The 16,096-nt window shown below is 46.9% G+C and overlaps 1 protein-coding gene across 4 annotated transcripts in view; it reads right to left on the minus strand.

Annotated features, from left to right (window-relative positions):
* The window catches only part of LOC115101360 (latent-transforming growth factor beta-binding protein 3-like), a 55,760-nt gene extending 44,518 nt beyond the window's left edge, over window positions 1-11,242 (minus strand). For all 4 annotated transcript variants that reach the window (XM_065004858.1, XM_065004860.1, XM_065004859.1 and 1 more), the window contains exon 1: window positions 10,567-11,242. In XM_065004858.1, coding sequence (XP_064860930.1) covers window positions 10,567-10,807 — 241 coding nt within the window. In that variant the 5' untranslated portion in view covers window positions 10,808-11,242. The remainder of the gene's footprint in view (window positions 1-10,566) is intronic.
* Between the last annotated feature and the right edge of the window lie 4,854 nt (window positions 11,243-16,096).

Here is a 16,096-nt window from a genome sequence, read left to right on the forward strand (position 1 = left end):
AACAGAATGGTGTGGGCGTACCCCAACAACAGAATGGTGTGGGCGTACCCCAACAACAGAATGGTGTGGGCGTACCCCAACAACAGAATGGTTTGGGCGTACAACAGAATGGTGTGGGCATACACCAACAACAGAATGGTTTGGGCGTACCCCAACAACAGAATGGTTTGGGCGTACCCCAACAACAGAATGGTGTGGGCGTACCCCAACAACAGAAACCCCAACAACAGTGGGCGTACCCCAACAACAGAATGGTTTGGGCGTACCCCAACAACAGAATGGTTTGGGCGTACCCCAACAACAGAATGGTGTGGGCGTACCCCAACAACAGAATGGTTTGGGCGTACCCCAACAACAGAATGGTGTGGGTGTACCCCAACAACAGAATGGTTTGGGCGTACCCCAACAACAGAATGGTGTGGGCGTACCCCAACAACAGAAAGGTGTGTGCGTACCCCAACAACAGAATGGTTTGGGCGTACCCCAACAACAGAATGGTTTGGGCGTACCCCAACAACAGAATGGTGTGGGCGTACCCCAACAACAGAATGGTTTGGGCGTACCCCAACAACAGAATGGTGTGGGTGTACCCCAACAACAGAATGGTTTGGGCGTACCCCAACAACAGAATGGTGTGGGCGTACCCCAACAACAGAATGGTTTGGGTGTACCCCAACAACAGAATGGTGTGGGCGTACCCCAACAACAGAATGGTGTGGGCGTACCCCAACAACAGAATGGTGTGGGCGTACCCCAACAACAGAATGGTTTGGGCGTACCCCAACAACAGAATGGTGTGGGCGTACCCCAACAACAGAATGGTGTGGGTGTACCCCAACAACAGAATGGTGTGGGCGTACCCCAACAACAGAATGGTGTGGGCTTACCCCAACAACAGAATGGTGTGGGCGTACCCCAACAACAGAATGGTGTGGGCGTACCCCAAGAACAGAATGGTGTGGGCTTACCCAAACAGAATGGTGTGGGCGTACCTCAACAACAGAATGGTTTGGGCGTACCCCAACAACAGAATGGTGTGGGCGTACCCCAACAACAGAATGGTTTGGGCGTACCCCAACAACAGAATGGTGTGGGCGTACCCCAACAACAGGATGGTGTGGGCGTACCCCAACAACAGAATGGTGTGGGCGTACCCCAACAACAGAATGATGTGGGCGTACCCCAACAACAGAATGATGTGGGCGTACCCCAACAACAGAATGGTGTGGGCGTACCCCAACAACAGAATGGTGTGGGCGTACCCCAACAACAGAATGGTGTGGGCGTACCCCAACAACAGAATGGTGTGGGCGTACCCCAACAACAGAATGGTGTGGGTGTACCCCAACAACAGAATGGTTTGGGCGTACCCCAACAACAGAATGGTGTGGGCGTACCCCAACAACAGAATGGTTTGGGCGTACCCCAACAACAGAATGGTGTGGGCGTACCCCAACAACAGAATGGTGTGGGCGTACCCCAACAACAGAATGGTTTGGGCGTACCCCAACAACAGAATGGTTTGGGCGTACCCCAACAACAGAATGGTGTGGGTGTACCCCAACAACAGAATGGTGTGGGCGTACCCCAACAACAGAATGGTGTGGGCGTACACCAACAACAGAATGGTTTGGGCGTACCCCAACAACAGAATGGTGTGGGCGTACCCCAACAACAGAATGGTTTGGGCGTACCCCAACAACAGAATGGTGTGGGCGTACCCCAACAACAGAATGGTGTGGGCGTACCCCAACAACAGAATGGTGTGGGCGTACCCCAACAACAGAATGGTGTGGGCGTACCCCAACAACAGAATGGTGTGGGCGTACCCCAACAACAGAATGGTTTGGGCGTACCCCAACAACAGAATGGTGTGGGCGTACACCAACAACAGAATGGTTTGGGCGTACCCCAACAACAGAATGGTGTGGGCGTACCCCAACAACAGAATGGTTTGGGCGTACCCCAACAACAGAATGGTGTGGGCGTACCCCAACAACAGAAAGGTGTGGGCGTACCCCAACAACAGAATGGTTTGGGCGTACCCCAACAACAGAATGGTTTGGGCGTACCCCAACAACAGAATGGTGTGGGCGTACCCCAACAACAGAATGGTGTGGGCGTACCCCAACAACAGAATGGTTTGGGCGTACCCCAACAACAGAATGGTGTGGGCGTACCCCAACAACAGAATGGTTTGGGCGTACCCCAACAACAGAATGGTGTGGGCGTACCCCAACAACAGAATGGTGTGGGCGTACCCCAACAACAGAATGGTGTGGGCGTACCCCAACAACAGAATGGTTTGGGCGTACCCCAACAACAGAATGGTGTGGGCGTACCCCAACAACAGAATGGTTTGGGCGTACCCCAACAACAGAATGGTGTGGGCGTACCCCAACAACAGAATGGTTTGGGTGTACCCCAACAACAGAATGGTGTGGGCGTACCCCAACAACAGAATGATGTGGGCGTACCCCAACAACAGAATGGTGTGGGCGTACCCCAACAACAGAATGGTGTGGGCGTACCCCAACAACAGAATGGTTTGGGCGTACCCCAACAACAGAATGGTGTGGGCGTACCCCAACAACAGAATGGTGTGGGCGTACCCCAACAACAGAATGGTGTGGGCGTACACCAACAACAGAATGGTTTGGGCGTACCCCAACAACAGAATGGTGTGGGCGTACACCAACAACAGAATGGTTTGGGCGTACCCCAACAACAGAATGGTGTGGGCGTACAGAATGGTGTGGGCGTACCCCAACAACAGAATGGTGTGGGCGTACCCCAACAACAGAATGGTGTGGGCGTACCCCAACAACAGAATGGTGTGGGCGTACCCCAACAACAGAATGGTGTGGGCGTACCCCAACAACAGAATGGTGTGGGCAACAACAGAATGGTGTGGGCGTACCCCAACAACAGAATGGTTTGGGCGTACCCCAACAACAGAATGGTGTGGGCATACACCAACAACAGAATGGTTTGGGCGTACCCCAACAACAGAATGGTGTGGGCGTACCCCAACAACAGAATGGTTTGGGCGTACCCCAACAACAGAATGGTGTGGGCGTACCCCAACAACAGAAAGGTGTGGGCGTACCCCAACAACAGAATGGTTTGGGCGTACCCCAACAACAGAATGGTTTGGGCGTACCCCAACAACAGAATGGTGTGGGCGTACCCCAACAACAGAATGGTTTGGGCGTACCCCAACAACAGAATGGTGTGGGTGTACCCCAACAACAGAATGGTTTGGGCGTACCCCAACAACAGAATGGTGTGGGCGTACCCCAACAACAGAAAGGTGTGTGCGTACCCCAACAACAGAATGGTTTGGGCGTACCCCAACAACAGAATGGTTTGGGCGTACCCCAACAACAGAATGGTGTGGGCGTACCCCAACAACAGAATGGTTTGGGCGTACCCCAACAACAGAATGGTGTGGGTGTACCCCAACAACAGAATGGTTTGGGCGTACCCCAACAACAGAATGGTGTGGGCGTACCCCAACAACAGAATGGTTTGGGTGTACCCCAACAACAGAATGGTGTGGGCGTACCCCAACAACAGAATGGTGTGGGCGTACCCCAACAACAGAATGGTGTGGGCGTACCCCAACAACAGAATGGTTTGGGCGTACCCCAACAACAGAATGGTGTGGGCGTACCCCAACAACAGAATGGTGTGGGTGTACCCCAACAACAGAATGGTGTGGGCGTACCCCAACAACAGAATGGTGTGGGCTTACCCCAACAACAGAATGGTGTGGGCGTACCCCAACAACAGAATGGTGTGGGCGTACCCCAAGAACAGAATGGTGTGGGCTTACCCAAACAGAATGGTGTGGGCATACCTCAACAACAGAATGGTTTGGGCGTACCCCAACAACAGAATGGTGTGGGCGTACCCCAACAACAGAATGGTTTGGGCGTACCCCAACAACAGAATGGTGTGGGCGTACCCCAACAACAGGATGGTGTGGGCGTACCCCAACAACAGAATGGTGTGGGCGTACCCCAACAACAGAATGATGTGGGCGTACCCCAACAACAGAATGATGTGGGCGTACCCCAACAACAGAATGGTGTGGGCGTACCCCAACAACAGAATGGTGTGGGCGTACCCCAACAACAGAATGGTGTGGGCGTACCCCAACAACAGAATGGTGTGGGCGTACCCCAACAACAGAATGGTGTGGGTGTACCCCAACAACAGAATGGTTTGGGCGTACCCCAACAACAGAATGGTGTGGGCGTACCCCAACAACAGAATGGTTTGGGCGTACCCCAACAACAGAATGGTGTGGGCGTACCCCAACAACAGAATGGTGTGGGCGTACCCCAACAACAGAATGGTTTGGGCGTACCCCAACAACAGAATGGTTTGGGCGTACCCCAACAACAGAATGGTGTGGCTGTACCCCAACAACAGAATGGTGTGGGCGTACACCAACAACAGAATGGTGTGGGCGTACCCCAACAACAGAATGGTGTGGGCGTACACCAACAACAGAATGGTTTGGGCGTACCCCAACAACAGAATGGTGTGGGCGTACCCCAACAACAGAATGGTTTGGGCGTACCCCAACAACAGAATGGTGTGGGCGTACCCCAACAACAGAATGGTGTGGGCGTACCCCAACAACAGAATGGTGTGGGCGTACCCCAACAACAGAATGGTGTGGGCGTACCCCAACAACAGAATGGTTTGGGCGTACCCCAACAACAGAATGGTGTGGGCGTACCCCAACAACAGAATGGTTTGGGCGTACCCCAACAACAGAATGGTGTGGGCGTACCCCAACAACAGAATGGTGTGGGCGTACACCAACAACAGAATGGTTTGGGCGTACCCCAACAACAGAATGGTGTGGGCGTACACCAACAACAGAATGGTTTGGGCGTACCCCAACAACAGAATGGTGTGGGCGTACCCCAACAACAGAATGGTTTGGGCGTACCCCAACAACAGAATGGTGTGGGCGTACCCCAACAACAGAATGGTGTGGGCGTACCCCAACAACAGAATGGTGTGGGCGTACCCCAACAACAGAATGGTGTGGGCGTACCCCAACAACAGAATGGTTTGGGCGTACCCCAACAACAGAATGGTGTGGGCGTACACCAACAACAGAATGGTTTGGGCGTACCCCAACAACAGAATGGTGTGGGCGTACCCCAACAACAGAATGGTGTGGGCGTACCCCAACAACAGAAAGGTGTGGGCGTACCCCAACAACAGAATGGTTTGGGCGTACCCCAACAACAGAATGGTTTGGGCGTACCCCAACAACAGAATGGTGTGGGCGTACCCCAACAACAGAATGGTGTGGGCGTACCCCAACAACAGAATGGTTTGGGCGTACCCCAACAACAGAATGGTGTGGGCGTACCCCAACAACAGAATGGTTTGGGCGTACCCCAACAACAGAATGGTGTGGGCGTACCCCAACAACAGAATGGTGTGGGCGTACCCCAACAACAGAATGGTGTGGGCGTACCCCAACAACAGAATGGTTTGGGCGTACCCCAACAACAGAATGGTGTGGGCGTACCCCAACAACAGAATGGTGTGGGCGTACCCCAACAACAGAATGGTTTGGGCGTACCCCAACAACAGAATGGTGTGGGCGTACCCCAACAACAGAATGGTTTGGGCGTACCCCAACAACAGAATGGTGTGGGCGTACCCCAACAACAGAATGGTTTGGGCGTACCCCAACAACAGAATGGTTTGGGCGTACCCCAACAACAGAATGGTTTGGGCGTACCCCAACAACAGAATGGTTTGGGCGTACCCCAACAACAGAATGGTGTGGGCGTACCCCAACAACAGAATGGTGTGGGCGTACCCCAACAACAGAATGGTTTGGGCGTACCCCAACAACAGAATGGTGTGGGCGTACCCCAACAACAGAATGGTTTGGGCGTACCCCAACAACAGAATGGTGTGGGCGTACCCCAACAACAGAATGGTTTGGGCGTATACCAGTCATTGAAAATATTAATGCGAGTAGACCACTGATTGGCCAGTTCAGACATGATTATGAGGAAATAGCAAGCATTTTTTTAAACAGTCTGTTGGATATGCAAGTTTGAGGTGGGATTTTTGAAGTGTTTTTTCCCCCTCCAATTTATGCTTTGGACACAAATTCGAGTATAGGACAAGTCAACAACCTTATTTGGGTATGGGTAAGTTAACAGAATATGACATTTTAAAAGTTAGATTTTCACTGGACATTTACTTTAAATGAACTCTCAGAACATAGGATGGAAATGTAATTACTGTAAAATATAGTAATTAGCTACACAAAACCAGCCCGGTAGACTGAGGCTTAACAAGACTTACCTGAAACTCACAAAGCCTTATGTATCCTTTTTTTCATCATGTTCTACAACAGCTTTAACAACATTGTTCTTTTAAGAAAGGCAATCTTGAATCATTAGGCAGAAAATGACTGCATTTGGAAGCAAACTGCATCACGGCAAGGTTCTTGCAGGTTTGCTCAGTCTAGGCCTCAGTTTCGCCGTGGTGCTGAAGTCACAACCACTCAGATATGGAAAAGCGTTGTTGTTGTCATTGACCAGCGGCCATTGCAACATGCTAAAGAGAAAATTCTGCATGTCCATTGAGTGCACAGTCCACACACACCTTTGGTCTGCCAAAAGTTACGCTGCCTTAGGTTGCCCTCTGTAGCCCCAGCCAGACAAACCCACACAACTGGACACAAGCCTGGGTAAATGCAGCTTACAGTACCTGTACAATACTAGACACAGGCCCGATTGAACACTAGTTTGATTCTCTGGACGAAATATTCAGATGACACCGAATGAATAATCCATTATTGTACTGTAATTACAACTGGAGAATAAATGCAGGGCCATTCTGATGTTGTTTTGAACAATGCATTTACAGTGCAGAAAAATATAGCTTATTATGACAAAACCCCTTTTTGTCATTTACAAATATGCTGTAGTTCTGTAATGAAGGGCTGGTGGGAGAAAAAGCTTAGCAACTTCACATTTCACTACAATATTTCCAAAACAAAATCTGTTTGAAAACACCATAACAGGGTCAACTGAAATTACAGTCATTAGTTGTATTTTTCTTAAATAAAAACATTGTGTAAATGTATAGGAAATGTGTGGGCATAAGTGAATGTGAATATTGCTCTAACCCTCTTGACCACGATGCCCCACAGCCAACACTTCAAGGATGACCTCTGCTGTATTTGCATAAATGTAGCTTTCATAGTGACTGAATCAGTGTCTTCGTCTACCACTGCAGTTTATTTTTGGCTCCTGTTCGCATTCGTAGTCTGCCTTAATTGTGGGGTTGGGGTGTAAGTCAACCTAAATTAACCCTGGGCCCCACACGGATCAACACAGAAAGGGACACCCCTCATCACAGAAAGGGATACCCCCTAATCACGACTAATGAAAAGCTGGGCAAATAATAACAGTGCTCTCTCAAACCAACAGGTAAGATAGTTAGAAGTGCCACTCCAAGGCCATAACGTTCATAGACTGATGATCTGTCATACTGTGAACTGTGAATCAATCTGAATGATCATATACACTGTGTATATAAAACATAATGCTCTTTCCGTGACATAGACTGACCAGGTGAATCCAGCTAAAAGCTATGGTCCGTTATTGATGTCACATGAGGCGGTTTCAAAAAATGTGTCACTTCCTGATTGGATTTTTATCTGGGTTTCGCCTGTAACATCAGTTCTGTTGCACTCACAGACAATATCTTTGCAGTTTTGGAAACGTCAGAGTGTTTTCTATCCAAAGCTGTCAATTATATGCATAGTCGAGCATCTTTTCGTGACAAAATATCTTGTTTAAAACGGGAACGTTTTTTTTATCCCAAAATTAAAATACTGCCCCCTAGTCGTAAAAGGTTAAATCAACTTCAAACAGCGTTGGTAAAGGGCAGGAGACAGGTTAAAGAATACTTGTTAAGCCTTGAGACAATTGAGACATTAATTGTGTATGTGTACCATTCAGAGGGTGAATGGACAAGACAAAAATTGTAAGTGCCTTTGAACAGGGTATGGTAGTAGGTGCCAGGCGAACAAGTTTGTGTTAAGAACTGAAACGTTGCTGGGTTTCACACGGTCAACAGTTTCCTGTGTGTATCAAGAATGGTCCACCACCCAAAGGACGTTAGTTAGAAACTTCCTTCAAACTGCCCTTTAAAATGAGGCAGGGTGATTTATTTTAATGAGCATGGCCTTATTTCTATTACAGCATATTGGATGACTGTCATTCATATTCCATTCACCCAGCTCAATGTAACATCACTAGGTTTAGGCTACTACATGATACTCAAATTTTCCCTATACCCATCATGAGGTTGCTACAACCTACGTTTACAACGTAGGTGCACAGATCGAGAGAAAAATAGTAAACACGGTGACAGAAAGTGACATATTCAATACCGCCTTGCACACTCTTGCCTGGATCTAGCTGATCTAGGGTGCAATCATTAGTCCACTCCAAACAGTTGCAAAGGAGAGATTATATTGGACAAATTCAGGTATGTTTATTCCTGTTTCGTTTTGCATTCATTTAAGAAATGTTTTTCAACAGAATCGCCGTAATGAATCACTGATCACCTGGCCGCAAACACAGTTCAATTTCATAGCAGCCACATACGAACAGCATGATCACTTTGCTCATTGTATAATTCCTTCTAACATCTATGCGCTCTCCTCCTCTCACCTTTTCCCTTCGCTTGTGGACTTCATTGCACAACACAACAGCTGTCCGAGACCAGGCAAAAAAAACATTCCAAGCCAAACCTTCATACCATAATCGCTAACTGCTACACACAGCCTACATTGTTGTGTCACCATATTAGCTAACATCATAGTCAACATAGCTACTAGAACTAATGCATTAGTAAACCCGCTAAAATCATGCAGTACAGAGTACAGCAAACACTTTAGCAGTTACAACGGTGGGCCCGGTAGCAATAAATTAATAAAACCCCAAGCTTACCTTGACTTGGAAGACTTCCAGTGTTGGATAGCTATAGCCAGCTAGCAAACATAGCATCCCTCTCTGTTTGAGCTGTGTGTTTGAGTAGGCTAAACTAGCTAGCTGCATTTGCTAGCTAAGTATGTGAAAGTGAAAAAAATACAATGAAATATAGATGGCTCACTCTTTCTTGCTTTTCCTTTATTTTTCAAGAAATTAATTTGCTCAAAACTGTTCCACTATTGAGAATCATGAGCCTCCTACGTTTTGTATTGAAGTCAATGTACCCAGAGAAGGACAGAAACTAGCTGTCTTATGGCTAAATCATGTTGCTACCCCAGAGAGTGCTGTTGAGACCTTCGTTGTAAAACAGTGTTTTAATAAATTATTTGGTGACGTGGATATATTTAGTATAGTTTTATCTAAAAAGGATAACTTTTTTAATGTTTCACTTTTTACATTTTTATGAAATTCACTGAGGCAGATGGTCCTCCACTTCCTCCCCTGATGAGCCTCCACTGGCATGCAGAGACATAAAAATGGTATGCACGGGTTTATTTGACTCTGGGGAAGTAGATAAATGGTCTCATTGCCAAAATCCCAAAAGTATCCCTTTAACTTTGTGCAGGAGAGAGGCAACCATGATATTTTATTTTTGATAATTGAGTGGAGATATTGATTCATTTCTGTTTGACATTTCATTTGTACCTTTAAAAAAAAAACAGTAAACTGTGTATGTTGCTGGTTATTATTACAGTTTAATAACTGTTTTATGCATTTAAAATATTATGTTAAGGTTCAAACCATACAGTATGTAGAGCAGCAGTAGTAACAACCTGACATACTAGGAAAATCATACAGTAGCAGAAAAAGAGTACACAATGTTTGTTGAATTGAATATGTCCCCATTAACAGTCACACTGGTATTCAGTGCAGTATGAATGGCCATGGCCCCAAGACTAATTGGACTGTACCAGAGTAAGTGCCCCTATGCAAGGTCCCTCTTAGACTTGTAAATGTGCCTATTTGTAAGTTAATAAGATGTGTCTGTATCTTCTCAAAAGTCACTATAAATTAGCATTTAAAACCTGTTTTTTTATTTTTTTATCAGGGGGCATGCCCCTGGAACCCAGAAGCAAAATGTGTCCCCACCAATGTCAGAGTAGCTCCTACGCCCCTGATTGTGAGTGTGTTGTGAGTGACTGACCTGTTACCGGCCACCTCCTTTACAGGGCAGTGGGAGAGGAAAGTCAACTCCAGTGTAGCCTCAAGAGTGTAAACTAGTATAAGGCTCCATGCCTTACCACAGTTTATCTGATACTGTGCAGATAGACTTAACACATGCCAGCCAGACAATGTGGAGATGTGGTTAGAGGAGGGGCAATGCTGAAATATGCCAATGAGCCATGTCTGAGAAATGCAAGGTAATAAAGTTTCCACTGAGATGTAATTGTTTCTTTTGATTTGGATGATTTAGGCCTAGGGGTCTATGTGCAATTTCTTCCCTAGTAGGACTGATATTGTTCAGAAATATGTCGCCAAAATGGGCATCAAACCAACCACTCACCCACTCTGAATCCAGGACCTGTGAGAGTATCCGCTGACTGTCCGTTCTCGCCTATCAGTGTGGTATTGTTGCCCTGCTCACAGGTGTCCTGGCACTGGCCTTTCAAACAAATTCTCTTGCAGATGAGAGGGGCGATGACCACTTTGAAGCGCTCCCGGGTGGATGCGCGCTCTGCGCACCAGGCCAGCCTCTGGACACCCAGCCAGATGACGAGCAGATGGGAAATGATCAGAGAAGGCATCCTGGCATCCTTCACTGCCGTGCACGAAGAGATGAGGGCATTCACGGTGGCAAAATGCAATGCTCCTAAAGACTGTTTAGCCCGGGCCAAACCACCAATGGAGTCGGTATTCCTTTCAATCGAACCCTGAAAACAGCCGACTAACTTCCGTAGATAATCCAAAATGTTGATTATAAAGGTGCCTCATACAACGACAAAAGTATGGAGAAAACTCCAGTGGTGTACTTCTTCCTTCCTTTCCTTCCAGCTCATTTCAGTCACCCTGCATATAACAATTATTCATTCAGAACAGTAAAATATATGCCTTTTTTGTTGCTAAAATACAGGACGCCGTTAACAACCCAAAAGTTACCGAGATAACTTTCCCCTTTTCCTACCCGCTTTCTCGCTCTCTTTTCTCCCTGATGTTGCTTGGATGGTTGGCGTGTGCGTATCTGGGTTTGGGAAAGAAGGGGAGGAGAGAGGGAGAGGGAGCCAATCATCTCCAGAGAGGGCTGGCAGCAGGCCAGGCACGTTGGTCATTTCTCTAACGCCCCCTATCCTCCCATCCAGCGAAAGATAACCGCACAACTGTACGTGTCGCTCTGGAAAACACCTTATCAAAAAAGTCTGAACTGCCAACAGTGCGTAGCAGCTCCTCATTCATAAAAATCTAGTTTACAGTTACAGTTGTGGGAGGAAAAGAGGTGCCTGTTGAGAAAACTGTTTCCCCCCCAAAACATGAATAATTAGCCCTCATAATTTAGGCCTATCTCATATCTGGACAAATGAAAAATGGATGACCAATATTGGTACATACACTACCGTTCCAAAGTTTGGAGTCACTTAGAAATGTCTTTGTTTTTGAAAGAAAAGCATTTTTTTGTCTAATAAAATAACATCAAATTGATCAGAAATACAGTGTAGACATTGTTAATGTTGTAAATGACTATTGTAGCTGAAAACCACAAAACACCAGTCTCAACATCAACAGTGAAGAGGATGCTGGCCTTCTAGGCAGAGTTGCAAAAAAAAGCCATATCTCAGACTGGCCAATAAAAAGAAGAGATTTACAATAGGCAAAAGAACACAGACACTGGACAGAGGAACTCTGCCTAGAAGGTCAGCATCCCGGAGTCGCCTCTTCACTGTTGACGTTGAGACTGATGTATTGGGGGGACTAAAACTAGACACTCTAATGTACTTGTCCCCTTGCTCTGTTGTGGCCTGGTGCCTCCCACTCCTCTTTCTATTCTGGCTAGAGCCAATTTGGCTGTTCTGTGAAGGGAGTAGTACACATTGTTGTATGAGATCTTCAGTTTCTTGGCAATTTCGCACATGGAATAGCCTTAATTTCTCAGAACAATAATATACTGACTAGTTTCAGAAGAAAGTTCATTGTTTCTGGCCATTTTGAGCCTGTAACAGAACCCACAAATGCTGATGCTCCAGATACTCAACGTGTCTAAAGAAGGCCAGTTTTATTGCTTCTTTAATGAGAACAACAGTTTTCAGCTGTGCTAACATAATTGCAAAAGGGTTTTCTAATGATCAATTAGCCTTTTAAAATTATAAACTTGGATTAGCTAACACAACGTGCCATTGGAACACAGGAGTGATGGTTGCTGATAATGGGCCTCTGTACGCCTATGTAGATATTCCATTACAAATCAGCCATTTCCAGCTACAATAGTCATTTACAACATGAACAATGTCTACACTGTATTTCTGATCAATTTGATGTTATTTTAATGGACAAAAAAAATTGTTTTTCTTTCAAAAACAAGGACATTTCTAAGTGACCCCAAACTTTTGAATGGTAGTGTATGTGAGACAGCACAACGACTGGATGAGACAGTAACAGTGTCAAATCTTGCTATCCGATCAAAGTATACTGGATTTTTATTTAGTAGTGAAATTAAATATAAAGAAAGTATGAAGGAGGGCCTCCCGGGTGGCGCAGTGGTTAAGGGCGCGGTACTGCAGTGCCAGTTGTGCCACCAGAGACTCTGGGTTTGCGCCCAGGCTTTGTCGTAACCGGCCACGATCGGGAGGTCTGTGGGGCGACGCACAATTGGCCTAGTGTCGTCCGGGTTAGGGAGGGCTTAGCCGGTGTCTCATCACACACCAGCGACTCCTGTGGCGGGCCGGGCACAGTGCGCGCTAACCAAGGTTGCCAGGTGCACAGTGTTTCCTCCGACACATTGGTGTGGCTGGCTTCCGGGTTGGATGCGCGCTGTGTTAAGAAGCAGTACGGCTGGTTGGGTTGTGTATCGGAGGACGCATGATTTCAACCTTCGTCTCTCCTGAGCCGTACGGGAGTTGTAGCGATGAGACAAGATCGTAGCTACTAAACAATTGGATACCATGAAATTGGGGAGAAAAAGGGTTAAAAAAAAAATGTAAAAACTTTTTTTTAAAGTATGAAGTAACAACATTGCAATGCCACATACGGAAAGGGGAGTAGGCTAAGAGACCATTTATGCTTGTGGTCGGAGGCGCTGTATAGATGGTGTGACACAATTGCGGAGACTCCAGAAGCATGCAGAGGCCAAATTGAGCTCTGTATCACATCGCAGTGTGCCTCTCAAATTTTGTAACAATGGACAGGTCTCCTTATAGCTCCACATTTACATGATTGGTTGACGGTAGGTGAGGGCGAGAGGTCCTATATAAACACAAACTCACTTCCTTGACAACTTCCTTCACAACAGCTCTGCACTGCTCTCGAAGCACAAGAAATATGAATGCCCTGACTTCTCCAGAAGCCATATCACTGTAAATGCAGACCTCGGATTGACCATTCAGTTCCTTTTACAGACCACACACCATGATGATAGGTTGACCTTCACAATCAGTTAATAATGTACAGTTGGGGTCAGGAATATCATCCGGTTGGGTCATGTGATTGGCCAGGAGGAGAAAGTAAGAGTTGGGGAGAGGGGTTGAGTCACTTCCTCTCCAAAAAGTAAGAATGTTTGCTTTCAGTCGCTAAGGAAATGACTGCATTGGGCCTGGAGAGAGTTCACAGGCTGCTCTCACATTTCTCTGCCTCCGCTTCTCCCCCTCACAGCGACATGCCTTGCCAAGACACACTTGCCCAAAACATTCACACGCAAACTCACAATCATTTTTTTTTTAACTCACAGGAGAGCACAAAAATAGAACCCAGTGGAGCTGTAACACATAAAAACACCTACTCAAGCACCTTCACTCACACCCCAACAAAACACACAACTGAGTCAAGAGCCCAGTCCAGCTTTTAACATTAGAACAGGTACTCAGACTAAACGGATGAGAAATGGAGAGTTGGAAATACACACTCGGGGCACCACCACCTGCACACAGAGCTATCAAAGGTCTGATCACTGACTGCCACTCATCCACGTAACAGGAAGGTCAGGGAGTCACAGCAATAGAAAAGGGGGAGGGGGGGGGCTACATCACTGCCTAATTTCTATAGTCGCAGAGGGGACAAAGGCATTCCAGTTACTTCTGTTGCGAAATTGTCCCCTTTGTAAACTCAATAGTTATTACTTACAAACCAAGTAGTTACACATATTCATCTTCCATATCAAGACAATTGTCAAGTGGGATAACTGTGAAAGCCAGAACCCCACCAGACTGGGTCAGTGGTACCAGTGGGACAGACGGTGAGACCACAGGGCCAGGGAAGGGTGGAGGCTGTGGGCCTAGACATCACAGAGATCAGCCCTCACATTTCAGTGGGACTGGGCAAACAAGGTTTGTTTGAGGCAAGTTTGACAAGGGATGGAAGTGTTTGGCTGTGGTTGGCAGGGTTGTCCTATTTATTTAACCTTCATATGCTACTGGTTTTCCATGAGCCTGATTGTTAAATATGGTGCTTCTCCAGTCATATCCTGTGACTTAGTCTACTAGCATGTCATCAACATTTATGACGAGGGCCCTGTGGAAAGAATTGGGAATGGGTGTCTGTTTTTCTGTGCGCATTTACACAAGGCTGTCATTATAATTAATCCAGGGTGGCTGTGTGTGTCATTGTTTGTGAGTGGTCTTTGGGTGAGGGTGTCCGCAGGGCCATATCCGTCACGGAAGGAAGCAGGGTCACTACTCTGGTTGCATGGCTAGAAATTGAGTGTGAATCAAAAGCACAGGGCCGCCAGCCACAACACCAGTCTGACCACAGAGGACACTGTTTTCAACTCCGCCTCAACCAAGAACATCTTACATTTAATATGCCTGCACTCCACTGTTGACTTGAAATTGTACTGCCACTAAGCCTCATAAACCTTGTGAAAAATAGTGCAAGCTCAAGCCCTCATAGCAAGATCAAGAAATATAGCGCCATTGATTACATAAAGTGCAGTTGACCGTGCATGTCAGAGCAAAAACCTAGCCCTGATGTCGAAGGAATTGTCCGTAGAGCTCCGAGACAAGACTGTGTCGAGGTACAGATCTGGGGAACGGTACCTAAACATTTCTGCAGCTTTGAAGGTCCCGAAGAACAGTGGCCTCCATCATTCTTAAATGGAAGAAGTTTGGCACCACCAAGACTCTTCCTAGAGCTGTCTGCCTGGCAAAAGTGAGCAATCAGGGAAGAAGGGCCTCGGTCAGGGAGGTCACCAAAAACCCGATGGTCGCGCTGACAGAGCTCCAGAGTTCCTCTGTGGAGAGGAGAGAACCTTCCAAAAGGACAACCATCTCTGCAGCACTCCACCAACCAGGCCTTTACGATAAAGTGGCCAGACGGAAGCTACTCCTCAGTAAAAGGCACATGACAGCCCACTTGGGAGTTTGCCAAAAGGCAGCTAAAGGACTCTCAGACCATGAGAAACAAGATTTTCTGGTCTGAGGAAACTAAGATTGCACTCCTTGACCTGAATGCCAAGCATCACGTCTGGAAGAAACCTGGCACCATCACTACGGTGATGCATGGTGGCGGCAGCATCATGCTGTGGGGATGTTTTTCAGGGGCAGGGAGATTAGTCAGGAGAGGGAAAGATGAACAGAGCAAAATACAGAGAGATGTTTGATGAAAACCTGCTCCAGAGCGCTCAGGACATCCAACAGGACATCATCCCTAAGCACACAGCCAACACAACGCAGGTGCTGCTTCGGGACAAGGCTCTGAATGTCCTTGAGTCTTTCCGATCTAACATCTCTGGAAAGACGTTGAAAATAGCTCATTAAGGGGTATTGTGTGTAGATTGATGAGAAACCCCCCCAATTACAAACCATTTTAGAATAAGGCTGTAACATAACAAAATATGGACAAGTCAAGGGTACTGAATACACTGCACAATAATAAGCATAACTAAGAGAACACAA

Source organism: Oncorhynchus nerka, linkage group LG19, assembly GCF_034236695.1.
Source record: "Oncorhynchus nerka isolate Pitt River linkage group LG19, Oner_Uvic_2.0, whole genome shotgun sequence".
Classification (NCBI taxonomy): domain Eukaryota; kingdom Metazoa; phylum Chordata; class Actinopteri; order Salmoniformes; family Salmonidae; genus Oncorhynchus; species Oncorhynchus nerka.